Source organism: Scophthalmus maximus, chromosome 22 (genome assembly GCF_022379125.1).
Source record: "Scophthalmus maximus strain ysfricsl-2021 chromosome 22, ASM2237912v1, whole genome shotgun sequence".
Classification (NCBI taxonomy): Eukaryota; Metazoa; Chordata; class Actinopteri; order Pleuronectiformes; family Scophthalmidae; genus Scophthalmus; species Scophthalmus maximus.
In genome coordinates this window covers 8,880,704-8,904,696 of record NC_061536.1, presented here as the reverse complement: position 1 = coordinate 8,904,696, position 23,993 = coordinate 8,880,704, and the positions used below count along the sequence as shown (strand labels likewise).

The 23,993-nt window shown below is 41.3% G+C and overlaps 1 protein-coding gene and 1 long non-coding RNA gene across 9 annotated transcripts; one reads left to right on the top strand and one right to left on the bottom strand.

Annotated features, from left to right (window-relative positions):
• Nucleotides 1-2,963: 2,963 nt before the first annotated feature.
• Nucleotides 2,964-23,324, bottom strand: LOC118292345 (myocyte-specific enhancer factor 2D homolog). Of its 8 annotated transcripts, none has more exons than XM_035621235.2 (13): nucleotides 23,117-23,324; nucleotides 16,904-17,294; nucleotides 15,173-15,376; nucleotides 14,672-14,809; nucleotides 13,707-13,923; nucleotides 12,786-12,842; nucleotides 12,040-12,221; nucleotides 11,051-11,080; nucleotides 8,154-8,283; nucleotides 7,869-8,043; nucleotides 6,786-6,854; nucleotides 5,621-5,671; nucleotides 2,964-5,106 (listed from the first exon to the last, which is right to left on the bottom strand). In XM_035621235.2, the coding sequence occupies exons 2-13, from the start codon at nucleotides 16,955-16,957 to the stop codon at nucleotides 4,638-4,640; spliced, it is 1,776 nt and encodes a 591-aa protein (XP_035477128.1). In that variant the 5' UTR covers nucleotides 16,958-17,294; nucleotides 23,117-23,324; the 3' UTR covers nucleotides 2,964-4,637. The 8 variants fall into 8 exon arrangements, with proteins under 8 accessions (XP_035477128.1, XP_035477130.1, XP_035477129.1 ...); XM_035621237.2 differs by having other exon boundaries at nucleotides 13,707-13,920; XM_035621236.2 differs by lacking the exon at nucleotides 23,117-23,324 and adding an exon at nucleotides 17,471-17,609.
• Nucleotides 5,041-8,594, top strand: LOC118292352. The gene is made up of 2 exons (XR_004786880.1): nucleotides 5,041-5,180; nucleotides 7,512-8,594. It is a non-coding gene; the product is annotated as an uncharacterized LOC118292352 (long non-coding RNA).
• Nucleotides 23,325-23,993: the final 669 nt, after the last annotated feature.

Sequence of the window (23,993 nt, the reverse complement as noted above, 5' to 3'; positions counted from 1 at the left end):
AATGCAGTCGGTCGGGAAGCGACAACAAAAAGTGTACAGATGAAGAAAGAAGCGGCAGAGTCATGGTAGGAAGCCGACGGAGAAAGACAGACACCACAAAAATGTTGCATCAAAACAAACAAAAAAAAACATGAAATACATGAACTGAAATGAAAAGTGTGTGCATCAGTTTCACTGAGCTCCTGGATTTGTATTATTGGAAGCTATTATAAATTTTTTAAATGTGTGTCATGAGCTTTAATGCACATGTTTATAACTGTGACACTAAGAAAAAAAAGATTAAGAGGAAACCGATGAAAGATGACAAACCCACTATTGCTCCTTTTAAATGGACTAAATGAAATTATATTATAAAGATTATTATATAGAGAGATTTATTCTAAATGTATCTGATTTGAAATACAAAACAAACCACAGATTCAAGTTCATTTCACTCAATTTGTCTATTTAATATATAAAATACGGTAAAACATACGCAAAAAGGATAAGGTTTCAAGGGACTTGGATACTTTGGTACAACAAACACTTTTTGTAAAAGCGGTATAGAACTTCAATAACATATCAGTGCATACTTTGTATATGAAAATATACACAAACTGTATATCATTCTCAAAAAACAACAAAAAAAGAAATATTTTCTTTACAACAAAAAACCCAAAAGCAGACTAGCTCAACACAATATATTAGCTATAAATTTCTTCTTTAGTATTTCATATGCTACATTATTCTGAGTCCTTTTAAAACTCATTTGTGATGCATGTCCTTAATCAGTACGGTACGTAACTTAACTTTAGTTATTACCTGTATTTCATGCATTTACATGTTTCAAATTCCATGATTTACTAATTTCAGTTGTTTCACGTTTTTTTTCTTTTATAAATATATTCTATATCTTAATTAAAATTGCAGCATTTAACTGGTATTTCCTTCCTTCATTGCATTTGCTAATACCACAATAAATGATCGTGCACTTTTCAGCAAGTTGTTTCGAAAAAGGAAACCAGCACTATATGTTTATGATAAGAAAGGTAAAAGTAACAGTGAAAATATAAACAGTTGGCTATCCTACACAAAATTGCAATAAAATAAAAGCTCCATTATAATAATAATATCATTATAATAATAATAGACAATGGAACTGTCACCAGCACAAATTAATCCAAAAATAGTGAGATTCTAAAAAAACATTGTACACGACAAGTAACAGGGTGCAGGATTTCATTTCTCATATAGATTGTCTTGTGACTACACTGCTAAGATTGGACAGAGAACCTTTATTGTACATGAACAAACCTGCAACGGGCAGGATGCCGAAGCGAATCAGTGTGGTGTCACATTTCATTCAACCATCAGCGCCGCCCACAAACGCAGAGAGTCCATGGAAAATGATTATTCTTTTAAATAGTGAAAATGACTGCGTAGTAACAGAGGAGATCGTTGGCTGTGCGAGGGCTGGTGCCACTCGTGAGTTTGATCTTTAAATAATAGTTATAAACTTTGGAGAAATATATCCTCATGGGAGGAAAATTAGTTTCCCAAAAATATTCTTTTCACAAAGGAGACATATTATGCTCATATTGAGGTGCATTATTTTAATTTGGATTATTACTTGAAAGGTTTTACATGCTCAAATGTTCAGTTAACTTATCAGTTTCCTCATACCGTCCATTCCTGCAGCTCCTCTTTTCAGCCTCTGTCTGAAACACTTGGTTTTAGCTCTCCCCCCCCCCCCCCCCCCCCCCCCCCCCCCCCCCCCCCCCCCCCCCCCCCATTCTGATAAAGCCCAGGCTGCTCTGATTGGCCAGCTGTATGGTTGTACACTCTTGTACTCTTTTTTTTTTTTAATGGCAACCATCGTAACAGGTGCATTATAGGCACCTTCTGCGCCGGAGTTTTCCTGTTCATTTTAATTCCAGGAGACGTGACAAAGCGCATGTGCAAGCGGTGAACTAATGAACGACCTCATTCCTATCATGTTGTCAGCCCAGACATACCACTCGCTTTACCTGGCTTTATATGGGAGCGTGCCAGGCGAGTCGCTAGGCGTGCGCCTTCAGCATCGGCGTACTGATGAGGCGTTTCAGGAGCTAAAAGAGCTGTGGGGGTTTTTTCTATGCAGACTTTGGACTTTTTAACCCTGCAGCCCTTTTTCATACAAAGAAAACCTGCAGTATATTACACTAGAGGAAAGACTAGTGAAAAAGCATAATATGTCTCCTATAAGAGGCAAAAATTTTCCAACATGTCAGTTAAATTGTCTTCCAGTGCTGATTTGAAAGAGGAAAAGGCTGATGAACTAAAATTAGCAGGGTAAAAAAGCTAACCACCACTGTGCTGTCGAAAGAGAGACAGAAAAATGAAGCTGATCATGGAAAACATCAACAACAACAAGCCATTTGATGCACGTTTGTCCTCGTGAAAAAGGTCACACAGAAGCGCGGTGGTATTTTTCATCCGGGTCACTTTCCACGAGCCCACAGCGTTTCTGTCAAACACTGGTTTCACGCTATTGCACTGCGGGCTGCAACTAAACGCACCGAACGGCATTGTCTCATAAAGCAGGCGCCTCAGACGGACTGGGAAAGTGTAGCGTTGCTTAAGTAGATAATCAACAGTCAACGAGCGTTAGCTGACACACCAGCCTGCACTTAGAGCATCGAGTCAAGGGGAGAAAAGAGTCGACCAATCAGGAGGACTCCGTCTTTAGGTATAAACAACCTGTGTACACAATCTTCAACAAATTTGAAATGGACGGAAACTAATTCGCACTAGAAAATACACAATGAAACAACAAACACAGCACTTGGTGGCCAATTTCTTGACTTAATTTCAAAGTGGAGAAGAAGAAGAAAAAAAGGCAAAATCTGTGTCTGTTTTATGTGGAAAAGATTTGACACGCATCTGTCAATCAAAGTGTGTGTGTATTATATCATGAGTACACAATGAAAGTGAATGGCAGTGTCGTTACGATGACTTTGAGTCACGGTGGACAATTTGTGACTTTGATCGTGTTTGTTTTTTTTGAAAAAAGAGGTGGTGGGAAGAATATGACACCACAAAGCAGGCTTCTGTGAGTGAGACAGAAAGTGCACACACCATCAACACTATCATCAAATAGGTTTACTGAAACAAGTCGGATCCACCAGCACTACCCAGTGTGGCGCCGCCGCTCGAGACATATCAAATTCACACTCGTATATGCAAACAGATCCACTGAGTATCAACACATTGCTTGTTTTTAGGGATACCTAGCAAAGTCTATGCAAATATATTCATATGTACATACACGTCGTCGAAGCCGAAAAGCTATTGTACTTTGTCGCCAACTGAAGCGGTAGAAATATAGAAAATGTATTTATTCCTTTCACTTTTTCAAACACGGCAAAGAGCTAAGGAGCGCTAGAGAGAGCTAAGAGAGGACATCGAAGCTTTTGTATAAGGAGTGATTTTTATACAAATTCAGAATTCCTACTTCTGGACGACTAACAGACCTTCAAAACAGATTTTTAAAATACCAACAGATAAAGAACACTTGGACTGAAAGGACCAAATACTTCCCTACCTCCCCGCCCCAAAAAAAAGCCACCAGAGGCTCCGAAAAAACTCGTACTATGCTTTTAACTGGATGGCATCTACTCCTGGTCATAAGCCGAGCGACTGGCTGGATTTCTGGTGCAACAATTTCCATCCAGTGAGGTGAGAGGACGGGAGGAGCACTCAGTCCGAGGAGAGAGTGATGACAAATTCTAAAAAGCGCAGACAGTTCCGAGTTCTCAACGTTTTTCTGTGAGTGATCGTTCGTCAGTGTCCCTGCAACGTGTGCAAGAGGCATTTGGCATTTTGTTTTTCCTATAAAGAGGTTGATATTGGCACTCAGGCAAGGTGCTCGACTCCACAGCGGCAAAGAGCCACTCGGGGGCTCGGGCCTGCTGGGGTAGTGCCCTCACCTAGAGACCCCGTTTGAGTCTGTCTGCTTTAGTGTCAGATAGACGCTCAGTCCTCAAACGTGTCCAGATAAAAGTTATTTCCAATAGTGCAGTTTGGAAGTGACTCAAGGAAGAATGGGACAGCACACGATCCAAATGGATTTCAAAGAGCAGGAAGTGGCAAGTCGTACAGCAGAAGTCCCGTAATGTTGACAAGCCACCAATCATATTGTGAACAAACGCAGCAGATCTCGATGTGAATACATGACGGTGATGCAGAAACCATGTGAAAGAGGAATATTTTCATGGTTATGTCAGATTTCAAGGCTGAACGCCTTGTTTCTACCAAAAGAAATAAATATGTGGGGGAGTCCATTCAAGCAAGAAGGCTTTAGAAATCTACTGTCCCTCTCTTCAAGGGTTCTAAATATCCAGCGGAGGACTAAACCATCCGTCCCTCACTCAGATTATGATTCCCAAAGAATTCTTATCTTTTTTTTGTTCTTTTTTTTTTGGCAAAGCCTCATAAGTCTGGGTGAAGCATCTGGGTGATATAATTTTGGACAGAGGCAAATGCATGGTGATAGTTTCACATGGCAGTGTGAGTTTGGGGCAGTGGGGGTGTAAGGATGTGTGTGGGTGTGTGTTGTGGGTGTGTAAGTGTCACCATAACTTCACGGGGCGTGCTGAGAGAGGCGGTGCTGGCGCCTCTTATGTGACCCAGGTGTCCAATCTCATGCGCTTAATGTTTCCTCCCTCCTGCTCCTGTTCGTTTGCCGCCATGAGGAGCTCGGCTGAAGGGCTGAAGTCAGGCGGCATGGACCGGCTGGCGGAGCCTGTGGTGCCAGTCGCGCTGCCGCAGCCTCCACCTGCGCCTCCAGTGCCGCCGCCGGCTGTACCGGTGTCGTCACGATCGCTGCCTTCGAAGGAGCTGGCGTTACTGCTTACACTGTCCGCGGGCGAGCGGCCGGTCGGGGGCTCCAGGCACAGCAGGGAGCCGGGGTACTGTGGTGGAGCGGTCAGGATGGCGCCTCCTGAAGTCGAGGATGGTGTGTTGGAGGAAGGAAGAGGGCAAGGGGTGCTGCGATCCCGGCCGGGCGAGACAGGCTCCGACTTGATGCTCACGCTGGGGTTTGTGTTGACGGTCAGCATGGCGCCTTGAGTTATATTGGTCACCGGCCTGAAAACAAAATCATGGAGGACAGAGAGAAAGGGGAAGAAAATGGAAGATAAGGGACAGAACAAAGAGGAAAGGTAAGGACAAACAACACAAATGATTAGACACTTGACAAAGTTTTCTAAGTAGCTGGAAGGCGACTTGCATCAAGACAAAAACCCACAGTACAAGGCACAGCACTGACAGGGAAAAGCCACACTCAATTATTCGACAGTCCAATCAGTTGTGAGCCTTTTCAAAGCAGAAGTAACACTCCCACTGCTCCCTAAAGATCAACAGAACAGCCCAGGAAGCATGAAATGATTTGTGTGACAGCGTGATGTCGCAGTGAGTCAGGCATGATGTGAAGAAACTACAAATGATAAACAGATAATAATCCCAGGGTTAGAGAGCAAGGCGGAAGACCGGAACTAGGTCTCTTTCCTGTTTGACTGCAGACAGCAGCAGCACACATACTTAAGTGGGAGCCAGCCAAAAGCACACAGACACACAGGAAAAAGGAAGTGTGATACAGTACCGGCCCAACCACTCATCTCTACCCAAGAGCAGGTTGGACGGAGAACCAACACTGTGGGAAGAAAAAAATGTTGGAGCCCAAATCAAAAGGAAAGAGGTGGATTAGAAGGAATGTGTGGAAAGAAGTGTGAAACATTATTGCGAGCAAGATTCTTCATAATGGCAATAATGTTAATAATGATTTAGTATCAGAAACACAACGGAGTCTAATCTGCGGGATTTAGGTTCCATTCAATAGAAAATCCAGATGTAAAAAATCTTGTTTTCTGATCTACGAACATATGAAGCATTTTTAAACAAGGATAAACTTGTCAGTCAGGACGGTGATATTCTTTAGTACTTATGTCTTGGTAAACAGTGTGTACGGTGGCCCTTAAGGATAAAAATACACAAGATTGAATGCAAAAAAACATTAACATCTAGGACAGGCTTCTTCCAACTACTGAGGCTTTCCCCCCAAGGCAGAAAAATATCAAGATCAAGAATAAAGAACAAAACGAGCACACAAACGATGTGGTTTGTGTTTTGATATTTGCGCTGATTCTAATTTTGGAACTGCATTACTCTATGTTTGTGCTGATTTTAACATTTGCAGCGTTTCATGATTTTGAGCACTGGGCTTTTTTACCTTGCATTTGTTTGGTCCTTAGAGGCCACTGTATGTGTGTGTGTGTGTGTGTCTGTGTGTGTTACAGGGCTGCAGCATAAAATAGGAGGGAAGAAAACAGGGGACTGAAACTTATTTGAATAATCTCCAATAGATTAATATGGAATATTCTTAAACTTTGCATATACATAACCAGAGCTAAATATATTTACTGCATTAATATGCTGCTTCCTATTTTTTGTGTTGCGCCAAAAATTTGCAATGTAGTAGTGTCAAATTTTTATGCATCAAAATTACTTTACTACCAATAATATTAGCATAACAGCATTCACATTTCGCCTCGAGGCTGCTCGGATTAGTTGCATCATTTGCAAAGTGGCATTGAAATTATATTTACATTTTGTCCACAATCCTCAAGTAAAATAAAAACAAATATAACAGCTACAGTAAAAAAACAAAAAACTGATTTAGTAACTATGTTGTGGCCACATTTGACAACCCCCCCTGCAGACAAGGTCATGACATTTCACACACGAACACACTAGTAGTGGCTGTTCACCTCAGATTGGCAGCCAGGCTGGACACCTGGCTAGACAGCTCGCTGCACTGTTTGTCCACGCCCCACATGCTGTGGACAAGAGGAGAGAACACACTTCAAGGATCTGGTGGGCACGCCACCAAAACCCTAATCGGAAACCTGCAGCGTTTTCATCAAACTGCTCAAACGATATTCTTATAACTTTATTAAGTATTAAAATATCTGCCATTAGTCTTTCCAATATAACCAATAAAGTGCCATTGACACTTGCCATTGAATCTTGTTTCTAGAAAGTTTCAAAGCTATTAAAGCTGCACTAAAACCAAATGGAGACACTGCATATTTCACCACTGGCAGAGTTTTTCACTACTTCTTCTAAAAAAAAAGAAAGATTTATAGTCACGTTTGTGCAGTCCTGAGTTTACAAGGTCATAAAACAACAGGATATATATCTATAGATGTGTGTCTAACCAATATGTGGATTTTGACAATATTATCCCTAAATATCTGAATTCTCAAACATTACTTTCATGTTTTGTAATGTTGTGTGTGTGTAAAATGTGCTGTTTTCTGAAATGAACTGCAGAAATTGTCTGAAAAATTGAGTCCGGACATTTTCCAGAGTTTGCTGTTCACATATAAAGAAAAGTTCCACTCATGTGCTTTGTTTTATATTAAAATTAACTGTATGAAACAGAACTTGTACATCTGCTTTTTCTCTGACACAATCTCTCTTCTTCCTCGCAGCTCTGCTACATCATTTCATCCAGCTGAAGTCTCTCAACTGCAGAACAACCGAATCATGTTCAGATTGATGTTATGAAGACGCTGAGATGGTGAGATGCTGGTGAGAGACCGATTCACTAAAAAAACGGAATGTGAATTGCTTGCATATAAGGTCATGGTATGGATATCATGCAAGCTGCCTGGGAGGGTCAGTAGTAAAAGTATTCAGCATTAAGAAGGAGGCGGAGAGCTATCAGCAGTGTGGCGGATAACCAGAGGAATCTCCATCGTTGCCACCACCATCATCCCTGGCACTGATAGGTTTCTGGAAACCAGGTTTTGACACGGCACAGATGACAAAATAAAGAAAGGACTTACACCAAGTTGCTGAGTGATGCGAGACTAAGTTGCTGCTGCTGCTGCTGTTGTTGCTGCTGCGATTGCTGAGAAACAGCCTGCTGCTGTTGCCATGTGGACACACTAGTTGGCAACAAGCCTCCAGGTGACGCCAGAGCATGTAAAGCAGTGATATCTGCACTGGTCAGCTGGTACTCTGAGAGAGGACAGAGGGTGGAAGAGTCACACAACAACAAAACTCTTGCGTCCTTCCTCAGCTAAAAGCATATTTTCACTCCCTGAGCTCATACAGTATGTTTGGTTCACCTGTGTTGTACGCTGTGGGCATGGCGGAGAAGGGCAGCCCCTGTGCCAGGAGGCTTGGCGTGGCGACTGACACCACCGGCGTGGTGAGAGTTTGTGCCGCCTGGGCTCCGGCCGCCAGCCGCTGGGCGTTCTGCAAGAGAGGACGAAGACATGTTGGTCCCAGCAGAAAACAAAAGAATCAAACAAAAAGAATCAAACTCTCAAACGTCACCAAAGTCTAAAGCTACGGCTGATTTAAATAATGTAACTCTCAACATGCTGGGAATGACGATGTGCTTATGGCTGGATTCATAATGATGCACCGGGTCAAGTAAATCTCACCGTCAAATGGATTCACTGTCAGGAGGTTGAATGATGACATGCATCAAAACTGGTTTCATTGCTTTGACTGAGCCATAAATGCTGTACATGTATTACATTAAAGGCAATTCACTTATGGTAGGTTGACTTTTTTTTTTAAAGTTGCATCCTATTTCAAATTACAATTATGTTCTACATTGCGCTAAAATTCCCCATTGATGGTCCCACCAGCAATGTTGTGCTATTTCTATCTTCTAAAAACAGTCCTGATCAAAATTATTGGCACCTCGGAATTTCAAGTCCATAATTACCTTCAGGAAAAAAATGCAAACCAATTTTATGAAACCTGAATATTTTAAATAAATGTCCATGATTACCGAACAAAAGAAAAGGGACAATAGTGGAATAATACCAAATTATTTTTAGGAACCTTTACTTATATTTGGTTGCAGAATCATGACATCCTCTTGTAAATTAATTTTCTCTTGACTGACATATTAATCAACATATTATTCCAGTTGTAATTGGTGCTGCAACTAACGATTATTGTCATTATCGATTAATCGATTAGTTGTTTGGTCGGAAAAAATGTCAATTGTGTCTCCCAAACCCCAAGATGATAGTGTTTTGTCCACACACCAAAGATATTTAGTTTACTGTCATAGAGGAGCAAAGAAACCAGAAAACATTCACATTTAAGAAGATGAAATCATAGAAACTTTTTTTTCTTAAAAAAAACTACTTGAACTGATTAATCGGTTATCAAAATAGTTGGCGATTAATTTAGTTTAAACGAGTTACTGTTGCAGCTCTAGTAGTAATACTAACTACTATACTGTGTTTAAGATAAATGTGAATTCAGCTGATTTTTTTTTTGCTCGCAACTGCAAGATCTTGTTAACCTGTAAATGAATGTGCAGCTGATCTCATGTTTCTCCAGTGGATGTCACTAAAGGCTTTACAGTATGCTGCAGCGGCTGCTCTCCACAATAAGCTTTACTTTTTTATGCTTCAATCATTCACTATAAGAGAAGGCTAACGGGGGTCAAACCCGCCGCCTGCTCAGTGTTTGTACATTAACTCCGACATTTAGATGACAAAATATTCAGTGTTTCTCCGACACAGCTGCCGCAGACACGCTGCTAGAGCTGTGCAACTGTTACCGTGAGGTTTTTATTATGATGTACCTGTGCTGAAAGACACAAATCTCTGAAGAAGCACAATACACCAGGGCCTGGTTCGGCTGAGTTATGTCACAGATAAAGGCAAATGGAGGTTTTCTTTGTAAGGGGGGGGGGGGGGGGGGGGGGCGGTCTGCATATTAAAGGCCAGAAATGCAATAATTCTGCTCTGGAATTACTCATATACTGTGAGACTGATCATCCTGAGAGGAAACATTCGGCCGGAGTTATGAGTGTTACGCTGCAGAGAGAGGGGGGTGGTGGTGGTTTACACTGGAGAGAAGGGCCAGATTCAATTAACTGCCTTTGTGAAGAAGTGAGGGAGGGCGTTCGGGTGAGAGTGATGAAAATGAATCACTATCCTGTGGAAAATTAGATTCTTGCCTGACAACTTTGAGTGGAATTGTAAGAGAAATGACAATCGGCACCGGCAGCAGAAAGAAGCAACCACCATCCACCATCCACCATCTCTCTTGGAAAAAATTCAGCTTGAATCTAAATGAGATTTCTCATTCACTGAGTTGTTTTATTTAATTCTATTATAATTTGTATTATTTTTGGTGTAAATAATTATGTTGTTCTGCATTATGAATGCTAAGTACTTCGTTTATAGGGCTGTAACTAAATATTATTTTCATTCTTCAATCCTTTTGTCTATTGGGATAAAGAATAATACATTCTAGAAAATAGGGGAAATGCTAATTATTATTCTCCAGAAGAAAAGATGACTTATTCAAATTAATCTGACCTGCAGTATCAACCTCAAAGACATATTTAGTTATTCTCACATTTGATTGGGGGAAAAAATCCCTTACTAACTGATTAATCAACTATTTGATTAAAATGAAACCAAACATTGGGAGGCACACAATCCTAAATCACTTGAAAGGTAACGTTAAGTTTTTGTTGCGACAGCTTTGGAGCTACAAATACAAGATGCAACAGGAGAACAAAGTCAAATGCCTTTAATGTAATTCCAGTTAGTTCTTTAACACATCTCTGATTGAGGATTTTGGTGGAAGGTGATAATGAGAGTCGGTGTGAGTGTCAGTGAACAGGGAACATGCTCTGTGGCACTTAGCGCCACAATACCAAGAAACCCATGCTTTCAGTGGCATCATAAGAAATTACATCGAAGACAATTCTGCCATGACTAACTGTGAATATTGCACTGACTCCTCTACATTTTTGTTGAGAAGTTCACACAATCCTAACACTGTTAAACAAAACAACCATGAGCCCTGAACGACATGCAGTCAGGTAGGAGGCACAAAACTGAAGCCTGTCCTGAGAAATGTCAGTGGAGCAAGACCAAAACAACGACAAACTGTTGCACAGCGGTGTCACCATGCTAAAAATGTGTGGACGGTGGATCATCATCGACTCATGCGAGTGACTGACGTTGGGAAGAATCACCTCATTTACCAATTCCAGCTCATCCTCTGTCTGCAAAGGGTGGTAACAGAGAGGGTTACAACTCTGCTTCGGGTTTGTGATCAGAAGTGAATAGAATCGTTAAAAAGAGAGGGAAACAATAATCAAATTACTTAAGGTAGTTTTCATTAACGTCAATGTTTTTGTTTTCAGTAAAGTTTACAATTTAAATAATTCTGTGCAGGCTAAATGATAAAATGTGTGGGACCTAAAGTCAGAGCAGGTTCAGTACAATCCCTCTGCCTGCTTATACCACACATGGTTCAACCCAACAGCTTTTTCATTTCACAAAATCTTTCCAGCAGTTTTCTACTGCTTACTGTTGCAGGAATAAAAATATTGATCAAATAAGCTTTAAAGTGCTTTAAAAGAAAATGGAAAAAATGGAAATATCCAATTTTACATCAGCAGCGCAAGGAAAATTGTGTGATATCATCAAATCTGCAACTAAAAACTGTTTCCAAGGTCGAGCGTGAACTCTACATCTCTGATTGTTTTTTAGGATCTACAACTGTTGGTGATTATCATAAAAAGTCAAACAGTGGCTCTGAGTAAAAATGAGTGTGTGTTAAGTTCAAAGATTTATGAAAATGAGAGATCTCATCAATTTGTCAGTTGGAACAGGTTAATTCATCCAAGACTTTATAAACTTTGCCAGAGTAAATAATGAGATGTAGGGTCTCAAGTGTGAAGCACAAACCCTGTGTTTTGTGTAATTTTCCATCTCACTCGTTTTGCCAAGAGAAGACAAACTTAAAATAATTTCTCCTCACATCCCTGATCAAATCTTCTAAGGTTTCAGGTTCGAGTGTGCCTCAGCTTTGTTATCCACAGATTTTTTTTTAACAACCTCCCCTAACTAAGCTTTGTTGGTGAGAATGGTTATGACTTATAAAGTGTCATTCTTTCAAGGATCAAAATGTTAACTAGAAAGGACCCAGACAGCACAAGTCCAGTTTGGTTAAGCTCACCATCTGCATGAGGCTCTTTCCGCCCTGCGAGGTGATGACTCGGAGGTCTGGTTTGCGGCTGTTGACCATCTGGGGGCTGGGGGGTGGGGGTGGAGACTTGGCTGGAACTACTTTCCCCAGACTGTTGCCGTTGGAAACGGTGAGGAGGCCCGGGGAGGCCCTGGCACTGGTGTATCCATTAGCTGCGGGGAAACGGAGGCGTGAATGGATAGAAATCGATAGAAATCATTAGGAAAATCAAACAGGTGAATACACACGCTGTGTGCACTCAGAGTTGTGTTAAAAAAAATGTTTGCCTTTTCCGAGAATCTCTAAATTAAAAAGTATGTCAGTGCCAAATAAAAGTGTTTTTAGGAAGACAACATCATGCAATGCAAAGTTGAAAGAAGATATCGAGGCAGATTTATATATATATCCTTCAAAAATCTTACTTTTTCTGCAAATAATAAATATAATTTTGGAGCCAAGACGTTTCACTTTTACTCACATAGAAAATTAAAGTATACAGAAACATTTTCCAGTGCAAACATTTAAAACAAAGAATTTGAGAAACAAAATTGGCATGAGTTATAATGTTGAATAATGATCTATACAGCTGACAACATGTCCAAGGGGAAGCACAATCAGAGATGTTGAAGAGAAAAAAGCATTTGGGATGAATACAAACTAGACAAGAGAAGAAGAACACTCGGCGATGAAAAAAAGAAGAAGTAACTGACGTTGTGAACAAATTAATTCGTACTCACGAACTGGACTTGGGCATCCTCCATTTGAGTTATTCAGGTCGCCTCCAAGAAGAGCACCTATTGTCAACAGATTAAATGAATGGCTATGATTATTAATGCAATATTCCTTTTATTGCAATAAAGTTTTGTAAATTAAAGTGGCAAACAACCGACATGTAGCTCGGAAAATACTGATTTATTACTAAATCAAAAGCTACCGAACAGATCCTGATGGACAAGGTAGTGGTGGGTAAATAAAGATGAACTGTCAATATCGTCAAATGTTTTATGTTTTTTCTGCAAATTGTCAATGAAAATCCAAAATACCCAAACTATTGACAATACACACCAGGTCAATATACACTTTTAAAGCATTTTACCTCATTTTTCTTTGCATTTATTTTTCTAATCATTAGTTTTACACTTGTTCTCTTTATCATTCTTTACTGCACATTGCACCTTAAGCACAACCTCACGAATTTCACGAGTTCCTTGAATAAACTTAAATAAAAATTAAAAAAAGGTAATTTAAAAACACAGTGATTGTCTCAAGTTGCTTGATACAGCTATAACCTGAAAAATGAAATGTAATACACAAGTTAAATAAAACAACAACTAGGGAGTAGTTGTTCAGCAAATGTCAGGCAAAGTGCATTGGTCCAGAGTAAAGGAATGCACACTGCTCCATGGGGAATTAAGCAGCTCATTACGTGTAATGATAAGGAGCAAGATATCTACTGTAGCTCTGTGATCACCTAACAACGGCGAATAACAACTGACAACAATGGTTACAATCTTATGTGATTTAAACATGAAGAAGGTTCTAAGGACGTACAGAAAGTGTAATAGTAAGAAAAATGGCTAAAGGGGGAAAGTGTTTAATTTTGTTTTGAAGCTTTACCCACAATCATTTGTCACAGGTACCTTGAATCACTCACTCACCTGCACTCGCTGGTCGCTGTGGCAACCCAGGAGACACCGTGTTTCTCTGAAGAGCCGGTTGCTGTGGCGACAGGAGGTGGGTATCCGTGAGCGACGATGCTGTTACATAGGAGGTAGTTACCAGTGCGTTGCCAGGGTTACTGAATTGCAGTGTGCTTTGACTGGACGCCTGGACTGTGACTGGCATGGAGAAGGTCTGGGGCGGAGCCGTCGACTGCTACGAAAAGGGAAAGAGAGAATTTTACTTTTGGTTGAAACCGTATGAAAACTCGCCACATCATTTCTTCATTTTTTGGCCACTGGGTGGCAGTGAAAAATAAGCTGTGAACACAGGAGGCAGTGACAGATTAGTTGACATGGTTAACTTGTAAGCAAACAGCTGCTTGTTTACACATCTAGCAGTTACTCAGCAACAATGTTGTTCATTCTGAGTCGTTGAAACACTCTTGCCACCTTGGTTGAGCCGTCTCCACCAGGTCCAGAGGGAAATATCTGTCTCTTTAGCCTTTAAATGCTCCACTGTGACTCACATCTGCGACTCACATCGTCATGTGACGAGAAGAGTTTACCAACAAATGTGGAGGATTTGGTGTCACAGAGAAAAAGCAAGGGAACCTATTTGACAACAATTCAGATTTGACCAAGAGGCCAAAATGAGGCAATCTGCAAAAATGTGTCAGATGAAGGTGGCAGCATCTGGAGGCAACACTTCTAATCTCTACACACACCTTCAGGTGCACCACAAGAGTGAGGCTGAATGAAGCTTAACCTAGCATTTAAGATCAAAGTGGGTGCTCTACAGATACTCAGCAGACGCATTGTAAAATGTCTGGTGTGATCTTTAGCACCCTCGTTGTCACAAATCTATTATCCAGTGGGATATTTGGAAATTTCCATGCTGTTGCATCCCTAATACTCTGACACTTTCAAAACATTAAGTGTCAAGGGCAGGTTAGACAACTCACTCCGTAGCGTTTGAAGAGAACATCCAGGTCCTCCGTGGTCTTACGGTACTTGTCATCGTTTAGGGGACTTTGGTCAATGGAGTCTTCACCGTCCGGCTCTGGACTGTCGCATCCATTGAAGCCTTTCTTTCTCAAAGTCTGTGAAAGAAAAAGAAAAATAATGGAATGCAGTTTAAAATCAGTCACACTATTAACAGAACAATATCTAAAAAGCAATCCTATCCCAGCAGGGATATTGGGATTACAGTAAGAACTGTTCACTACTGTGTTAGCCCACTTATTTATTAATACTTCTTTAATATATAGAACTTTAATTTCCTTGTTTTTTTAACCAGATCAGGAGGGGTCAACCTGTATTATCAAACTCATTCTGTTTCCATGGAAATACTGACTGGCATCTTCACCATGTTTTAGGGCTCAGTCGCACTGAAATAATGACTGGGCTATACAGGAGTAAACGTTTTTTAGATAATCTAAAAACAACTGAGGCGATGGATTTACCTCAATGATATCTGCGTTGGTTCGGCTCTCGTGAGGCTCGTTGTACTCTGTGTATTTGAGTAAGACCTTGTCCATATCGGTGCTGGCATACTGGAACAGCTTGTTGGCATGGTTGAAGATGATCAGGGCAATCTCGCAGTCACACAACACACTCAGCTCGTAGGCTTTCTTCATCAAGCCAAACTTTCGCTTTGTGAATGTCACCTGAGGGAAAGACAGACGGGAGGACACGAGACAGTGGGTGAGGGAAAAATGTATGAGCTTTGGACTTAAAATAATTTGTTACGGCTCATTCTTTTTAAAAATAAGAGAACATTCAGGTTAACAGGCTGATTTTTTTTGTCTTAATGAAGCTTTATCTTGTACGGGATGCTACAGATTTTTACTTGGTAAGTCTTCTGTTATCCACACACGAAGCAGGGTTAAAAATCTAAATGAAATTAAAAATTCAAGAGATGAAAAAGCTGGTGAGCTGTTAATAATTTTTCGGGTGTCTGGTAATTAATAAAACATACACAGTCACATTACTGGCACAAACAGCCGTTATGACGTGTCTGTCAGACAGTTGAAACACACATCACGCATCCTTATTTTGTGCACACCTCTTGCGAGTCATGATTCTTAGACGTTTCTTGTCTCGCCCTCACTGCCTCACTGTGCCACAAAAATACTTTAAAAAGGCTTTTATGTTTTGAGTAAATTACAACGTTTCAGTGACGCTATCAACTAAATTCTACTGCGAACAAGTACCCCTTGATGCCTTATGTCACAACTACTTAACGTGAGTTAACTTTGGATCGATTTACCAATTTACACTCAAAAAATGGAAAAAGGATTTACTAAACAAAAGGGTTCAGTATACGTCTACAGAGGCTAATGTCAGAGCTGTGAGGTGGAGGAATCTTGACGGTTCACAAGAACAATAATACCGGGGAAAAGAATCCTAAAAAATACCAGATTAACATATTTGTCGGGCGACTCATCAGACCCGAGCGAGTGAACAAGAAGAATCTTGGTCAGGGGGTAGAAACGGAGCTCACAGCTGTGATTGTGGCTCGACCACACAGACCGGCGATCATTGCAGCTTTTACAAATCTCAGCTGTGTGGCAGAAGGGCCGGAAAAAGACACTTGTGAAACAAATTGACACATGACTGTGTGCTTGGATTAAAAAAAAAAGAAGTAATGTGGAGGACTGAGAACATGAAGCAAAATGTGATACAGGGACGTGACACAAGCACTTCATTTGGAAGAAGCCAGACTCATCTCATCACCCATCCAACATCCTCCCTGCTGTGAAGTCTGGAGGGGTTACTGCAGTGAGGACTTGTGGTGAGAAAGGAAACGACGAATGGAACTGAAAAAAGCCAAATTCTCAAGGACAGCCTGTTTTACAGTGCTTGCGAAATTTAATGGGACACTGACACAAGCTTTGATCAACACTACAGCAGCTTCAGAATAAGTTAACGGTGCAACACCAGACTTGACTCCCATACACAGTGGGGTCAAATCAGAAAGTGGTATAAGACTTTTTTGACCCCAGTGTATATAACACATGTTAAATCCCCACTGCTTTAGACATGTAGTGAAAGAGAAAAAACCTCTGGACCTCAACACCAAAAAACAACCAGTACGACGATATATACTGTACGCAAGCCTTATGACATTGTCACTGTAAGTGCTACAGACATTACAAAGAGAAAATTTCGATAAGAGATAAATTAAGACTCACTTGCTTGTTCCTTTCGTCGGTGATCCGTTGGATCTGAATCTTTTTCCTTCCCATGGTGCTTTGTAGTTGTGGAGACAAATGGCGTAGTCAGTCAAGTAGAGAAGTGCCTCTCAGGCGGATGAGAGATGACGTGCGGACCGCTACCTCTTACTTCAGCCCAAAAACACTCGTGCGGTCATTCATCAGAGGATACGCACACACACGCATTTCTCTGCCCAGGTGTGGCGAGGCAACGTGGTCGACTCCTTCTACTGGCGAGCAGCGAGTGAAGAGTGGTTACCGCAGAGATGTGTGAGGTCGAGGAAGGTCCTCAGTTCATCGTTTGTTCAACAAGGACAAAAGTGACAACCTTGTTTGCAGCCACTGTGGCGAGGAGGGCGACGCTTCTCTCCTGCATAAGTTAAAGAGAGAGAGGGACACAAAGGTCAAAACAGGACTGGATGTGTGAGGGAATAATATTAACAATCATGTTGTCATTAAATTTATTGTTTAATTATCATTCTCTTGTTGAGGGAGAAATTGCACTTAAAATGACAAAGTACTCTTGTGCTGTTCTGTCAAATTAACCTGAGAACAATGAGGACAACAATGCTGTCTGATGTTGAGGGCAGAGGGGGCACAGACGATAAAGGAATCTATCCAGCCAACACTTCGCACACCTCAACTCACTGTCTGCCAGTGTCCACAGCGGTTCACACCCCTGCAATACATGAAAGGTTTTAGGAGGTCAAACGAAGAACAATTTGCTGCAGTCTCAGTTTCGGCACATGGCGCCAGAGATTTGGTTCATTCTAAGCTTCCCCATCAACAAACAATAACAAAACATGTCAAGGAGAAGGGCACTCAAACTGATGTTTGAAATGATCCAAGTCTTTGTGAGATGATTCTTGCTTTTTCCTATAGCTGTGGCCTAAATCACTGCTGCTACCCACTGACTTCCAACAATAAATCTGTTAAGTGTAAATGTTGTGTGACCTGTAATGTCCAATAAATCTCTCACAATGGCTCGCAAAACTACATGCAATGGTCACTACTTAACTATAATTAAAAAAAAAGGCAGAATGCATGATTTCACCTTAATGTCAGCAGTGAAGCAAATGATGATTTATAACTAATATAACATTCAAAATGAGCTACTCAACAAAAACCCCTTTGAGTAACTTGTGATAAACATTCGTCATCTATCATTTTTATGGTCTAATACGCAGAGTCGGCTGACTCGAGATTTATTAGTGCTAAAACTGATTTAATGCAGCCCTACATGGGACTTACACCTTAAAGTCGATGTGAGTCATCACAATGTGGTCAAGGAAACGGTCAGCATGTTTATTTCCCCCCACAAATGTAATGCTTCAGTCCCTTTATGGCCATTCAGTGACAACACTGAAATAATCAGTCAGGACAAGGATCTCTTCTTTTACAACACTCTTGAACCTGCATGGATTTCGGTCCTTAATTAAAGTTGGGCTGCACCGACAAAACAAATGTCAAATTATTATTTTTTTTTTGGGGATGACTATTAAAAGTATTAATTCAAATATTTTACATTTCACCGCTCAGGTTAAGTGTTCCATTTTTTACCTCACTCACAACAGTCTAAGTTGTGTGGCATATTAATGACTACACCAGCTTTAAGCTCGTTGGCTCGCCATCTTCCTGTGCACTCTGATTCACTATCTGGTATTCTTTATATTCGCTGTACTTTTGAAATCATTCTCGCTGTTTGTCTAAAGGTCCCAGAGTCGAAAACAATAAAGAAATCATGAATAAGACAGCCTCCGTCTGAGCTACAGATACATTGGAAACTGGTCACTCCCATGTTACACACTGCCTGGGCTACTGAAGTGAAGATATATTTACAGCAGTGATAATGCTGCATGATATAAACCGCATGAAATGTATAAATTACAATCTTCAGATAGAACTGTTACAAATGTGTACTTGGGACTTCACGTGTGTATTTAGGACTATAAATTAGCTAATAAATTATAAGCAACTCCATATAATTATTTAAATCTACAAGATTACAGTAATTAAGTTTACAATAGAGCTTGATCATTAATCTTTTAAAAAAAAAACATACTTTTACCTTCAACAATTTATTGATTATGTCAAGTGCAATGCTGTTGCTTTGCATTTATGGTGCATGTTGCACTGGTGGTTTAAATCAAGTGCTCCCTCATCACAGATGATTATACTTTGAAGTATTTCTTATAAAGCAACCACTGAGCAACTCTTATGTAGCTTTTCCTTATTTCCCTTCATGGAAAATTGAATATGATTGAGTTAAATAAGACATCTGAAGGCATCACCTGAGACTGAGAAACCGTGATAGTCATTCAACTGTCTCACATTTTATACACTAGACAAATAAAATCAAAATGAATCCGCAGAATTAAATCAATTTAAGTTTGTTTCCACTATGACTATGACTTTTACATTTCCATGTGAATTTAACAGCATTTTCTATGAAGCATATTTTATGCTCTATGAAGGTTAAAATCCTTGTTTTATGCTCAACATAATGATTAATATTATCAGTATTTGTGATTTGATTGAGTTGTTTGGTACGTGTGCGTTTAATGTCCTTAAGCAAGGGAAAGGAATCTGGAGTTGTTTGTGGTAGCAGCCACACCTCCTGAGGTAAAATGAGACGGTGCCTGTAAATGGATCCCAGAGCAACATTTAATCCAGTCTCACTGCTGTAGTGGAAGAGTGACAGCGGACAACAAAACTGGTTTTACACACTGAAAACACAAACCAAATCAAATTCTATTAGATACTCTGCTTTCATTAAAAAAAAAAAACCCCTTACATATACCAGCCCTGTGGCGATTGTGGTAAGTGTTCCCTCCACGTCCATGCTCTCCTGTGGGATTGTTGTTAGGCCAGACGGAAAAAAATGAAAACGCCACTGGGGTGCACATGGGTCTTTCCACATTTCAACACTTCCGAGAGCAACAAGCCTGAGAATTAACCAGAAGTTGTAATAGAATCCAGCATATCTAAGTTCAACTGTACAAATCTGAGACTGTCATTTATCATTCTTATAGTGGCTCCCCACCATTTTTTCCTGTGAACCTCATATCAGTCTAGTCAAGAACGAGAGCAGTGATATCAGATTGTTGTCAAACAACTGGTCAATTACTTGATTAGCAGAAAAACTATCTACTATTTTGATAATTGAGTACTCAATAGTTTTTATCAAGGAAAAAAAATTCTGAAACATTTTCAAGTTCCAGCTTCTGAAATGGTAGGATCTGTCATATGTATTGGTAAACTGAATAAACTTTGGGCTGTGGACTCATAACCGTGTTATGATGGCCATTATCAAACAACGTTTTATATAGATTAACAATTACTTCCGACAGGCTGCTGAACTAACACAGTTCTCCATGATGTAGTTTGTGCTGTGTCAAGTTGGACCTTTACATAAATTAACAGTGTATTCGCAGCACTGCTGGGCATCATCATAGATCATTCATTAGCTGTGACCAACTCTAGACAATTATCGCAGCGAGATATGGAGGAATATCCCGTCGCTAGAGGGGGAAATGATTAGAGAAAGCTCCTCCTTATTGGCTCCACTAACTTTGCCACTGCCAGGCTACAATATTATCTTTGATTAAGCTTGAATTAACCAGAATGGGGTTACACCGCAAGGCTTCTGTCCAGCCTTCCCTCTCCCTGACCGCCCTCTGCATGGTTGTCCCCTCATTACTGTAATTGACACGTTGGTCCCTCCTCTTACCCCTTAAGGCGCTGATGGCTCAATTAGGAGCTGGCCAGGGGACTGATTGGACGCCGAGATAATGAAGTCGCCGCTTGGCTAAAAACGGAACCCTGCGTCCAGCCAAGCTGAGCTCACGCTGAGACAAACGGGAGGAGAAGACGAAACGTGCGAAAGACAGTGGATAAAAGAATACAATGGTGGCAAATGAATGACTTTTGGCTGGGACCGGTTCACCTCGTTATTAAGTGGGCAGGCATTTGGTCACTCTGGTTTGAAAAAAAAAAAGAAAAAAAAAAGGACCAAATGATGGTTATGCAACCCTTGAATATTCTTCTGAAAAAGGAGAGCGCAATCATGCTCGGGGTAGGCATCTGTCTGCTTCGGAGTAGTGTAATTAGTGGCAGTGACCTTTAGCGGATTACGCACTAGCCAATGAAACGGGCCAAAGCCCTGAGATAAATAATGGTCAGAGCCTCAGACATGACTTGCAGTGGGGTTTGTCCAACCACAGCTCTGAGATTGGGGGGTTTAGGACGACCTTAATGGCTCAATCGCTGCCAAAAGGTGGACAGAAAGTCACTCACATTGTCTTGTGACTTTGCATGAGCCTTACACCACGCAAGAAAAGGAACGTACACTGATGAAAGATTATTATATTCATATCGCGTAGAGTTGTACTACTATATTCCTGACCATTTTGTATATTACATTTCAAGAAATAGCTGGAAAAAATCCATCATCATCGAGTCTAAAACCCCAAAGATATTCAGAAAGAAATTCAGTTTTAAAAAATCAATGAGCAAAATATTCTTGACAATCACCTTGCTGGTGAACCAACAATTGATTTCAGCTTCACACACTATCCACTTTGAATAACATCACAAAATCTCACGTTGATTGATTGGTCCTCTACTTGGACAGAGATGAATCCAAGATCCATACTGTATTTTCTATGTCTCTACTTAAGTCAAGTCAAGTTTATTTATATAGCACATTTAAAACAACCTCAGTTGAAAAAAGTGTTGTACAGGCTCAAAGCACAATACAAAAAAACATATAAGGAACTGTTGCTGTGGACTGTGAGGAAAAAAGTCATACACAGAGGAACAGCAAGCGTCCATAACACTGTTATTTTTTTATTTCTTTTAATAAGGCAGTTTTGTTGATGGAAGGTTTCGGGGTGCCCGCGTGCTGCTCTGCTGCGAGGCCAGCAGAGATACAGGACTTATCTGCACTTTGAACAAAAAGGCGTCAATTCAGGACTTGCAGAACTTAAAAACAATGAATCCAATACACACGTTACAGATTACTGGTGGCAGAAAACTGAGGGAGACCGCACGACCCTACAGATGTTGACATGAATCCATCGACAACGATGGCACACAGCGGTGGTGGTGGATCAGACTGGCCTACTTGGTATCTACACTGGGATCGCACACACACACACACACAAAACATGGCTGCTAATTTCTCATGCACAAGCCAGCTAACATGCAATACAACTAAACCACAATCAGTGTGCCCTAAATCTGAGTCAGACCGAGACCTCGCTGGAGGGTCATATGTTGAAGAATACTCACGGTGAATGCAGCCATGCAAATGCCTTCAATAATAAAATCTCATCACACACACACACACACACACACACACACACACACACACACACACACACACACACACACACACACACACACACACACACACACACAAACCATTGCAAGACAATACAATTTGTCTTCAGGCTCTTCTTCTTAAGAGTGAGGCGGAAAAAAAGATATTGCAGCTGGGTGAACAGCTTTGATACAATGGGTTTCCTCTTACAAGGTGCAGTTACTCTCCTTGATGTCATTACACAACAACTGTCCATGTCAGATCTGGTGTGTGTGTGTGTGTGTGTGTGTGTGTGTGAGTGTGTGTGTGTGTGTGTGCGTGTGTGTGTGTGTGGACTGAGGTTAAAAAGATGACATTGTTGTGAACAAAGTGGGGGCAGGACTCAGGATCGTGTACACATGATGTGACAGGCGGGGGGTCTGCAGAACGAGGAGGCCCAGACAGGAACCCTACAGGGTCACATCTGACAGGTTGGGACGATCGCGTGTGCTGATCTTTTTTTCCTCCTCTTTTTTACCATAACTAAACGAGTCCTTGAAGGCACCACGCATGGGGGGTTCGATGTACGGAGAGAAAAGAGGACGCGCTACTCTTCTACACACAGGCCATTTCACAATGTTCTTGTTACCCAGTCCGACGGACAGCCATTACCTTCCTTACACTCTCCACCTCGCACGAGCTTTAAATCATATCACGGGGATGTATATTTCATATTCAAATGAACACCATGCTCCTGTTATCTGCGGCGTACGTCGGCACTGTGTGTCACTTATTGACTCGGGTACATTTTAAATAATAACAGCGAAGTGGCTCCGCTTCTGTGCGAGTGTAGAAAAAGACGCAGGAAGGAAACGTATCACTCCACTTACCCAGAAATATTGCTGATTAAAAAAAAAATGTAAAGTAGGCCCGCCGCCGGCCGCCACGCAGACGCCCCGAGTCACCGAAGAAACCGTGAACAAATCACGCGGAAGCGGCGTCTCTGTTTACGCGGACCCTCGGCATTTTATTCCATTAAATGTTGAAGTCACCACACTGTCCACCCGGGCGATACAGTGAGACCCAGTGTATGAACAACGTCATGGACGTTGCCCCGTGACGGACCCGTCGCAGGGCCAATCGGGAGCCGGCGTGCGAAACCGTCGTCCAATCGGAGCGCGGTGTCGGCGAAGTGGGCCGCGCCGCGAGAGAGGACATGACGGAGGTGACGGCCATGTTCTGCCATGGTGTGTGTATCCCTCCGCCTCAGTATTTACCTTTTGCATGATTTTGCATGTGGGGGGAAAATGTCACTGTAGCCTGCCTGCTTTCCACAGGAGAGTCCGCTAGGAAATTTGGTTTCCACGTCTTTAATCACCACAGCCAAAGCGGAAGGCTAATGTCCGTTAAGGCTCTGTGAAGGTTGACAGAGAGGGAAATGTTTGTATGCTGTGACTGGTTCATCGTCTGAATTGTCAACCTAGATCGTGTTCTGCCATGCAGTCAGACGTCATGGCACCGCGACCAGTCGCCTCCTGAACATTTGCATTATGTAGTACGAGTATAGGGACAGATGAGCTGTTAAATCGACCACTAGGTCCCAAAAAATGTGTCAAATTAACTGCAATATCATCATAAACACATTGTGCACTAGGAGGCTTATATGCATTCATGTCATCTAGTTGTATAAAGGTCTACTGGACCTTCAGTCACAATATTTACAGATAAAATCACCTCTGCATGCAGACCAATTTGTAATCCATGCAA

Coding starts and splice junctions, on each gene's coding strand:
- LOC118292345 (XM_035621235.2), bottom strand. CDS start 16,957: ATGGGAAGGAAAAAGATTCAGATCCAACGGATCACCGACGAAAGGAAC. Junction 12,222..12,785: donor AGGATGCCCAAGTCCAGTTC/GTGAGTACGAAT, acceptor GTTTCCCCGCAG/CTAATGGATACACCAGTGCC. Junction 5,672..6,785: donor AGCCTGGCTGCCAATCTGAG/GTGAACAGCCAC, acceptor TTCTTCCCACAG/TGTTGGTTCTCCGTCCAACC.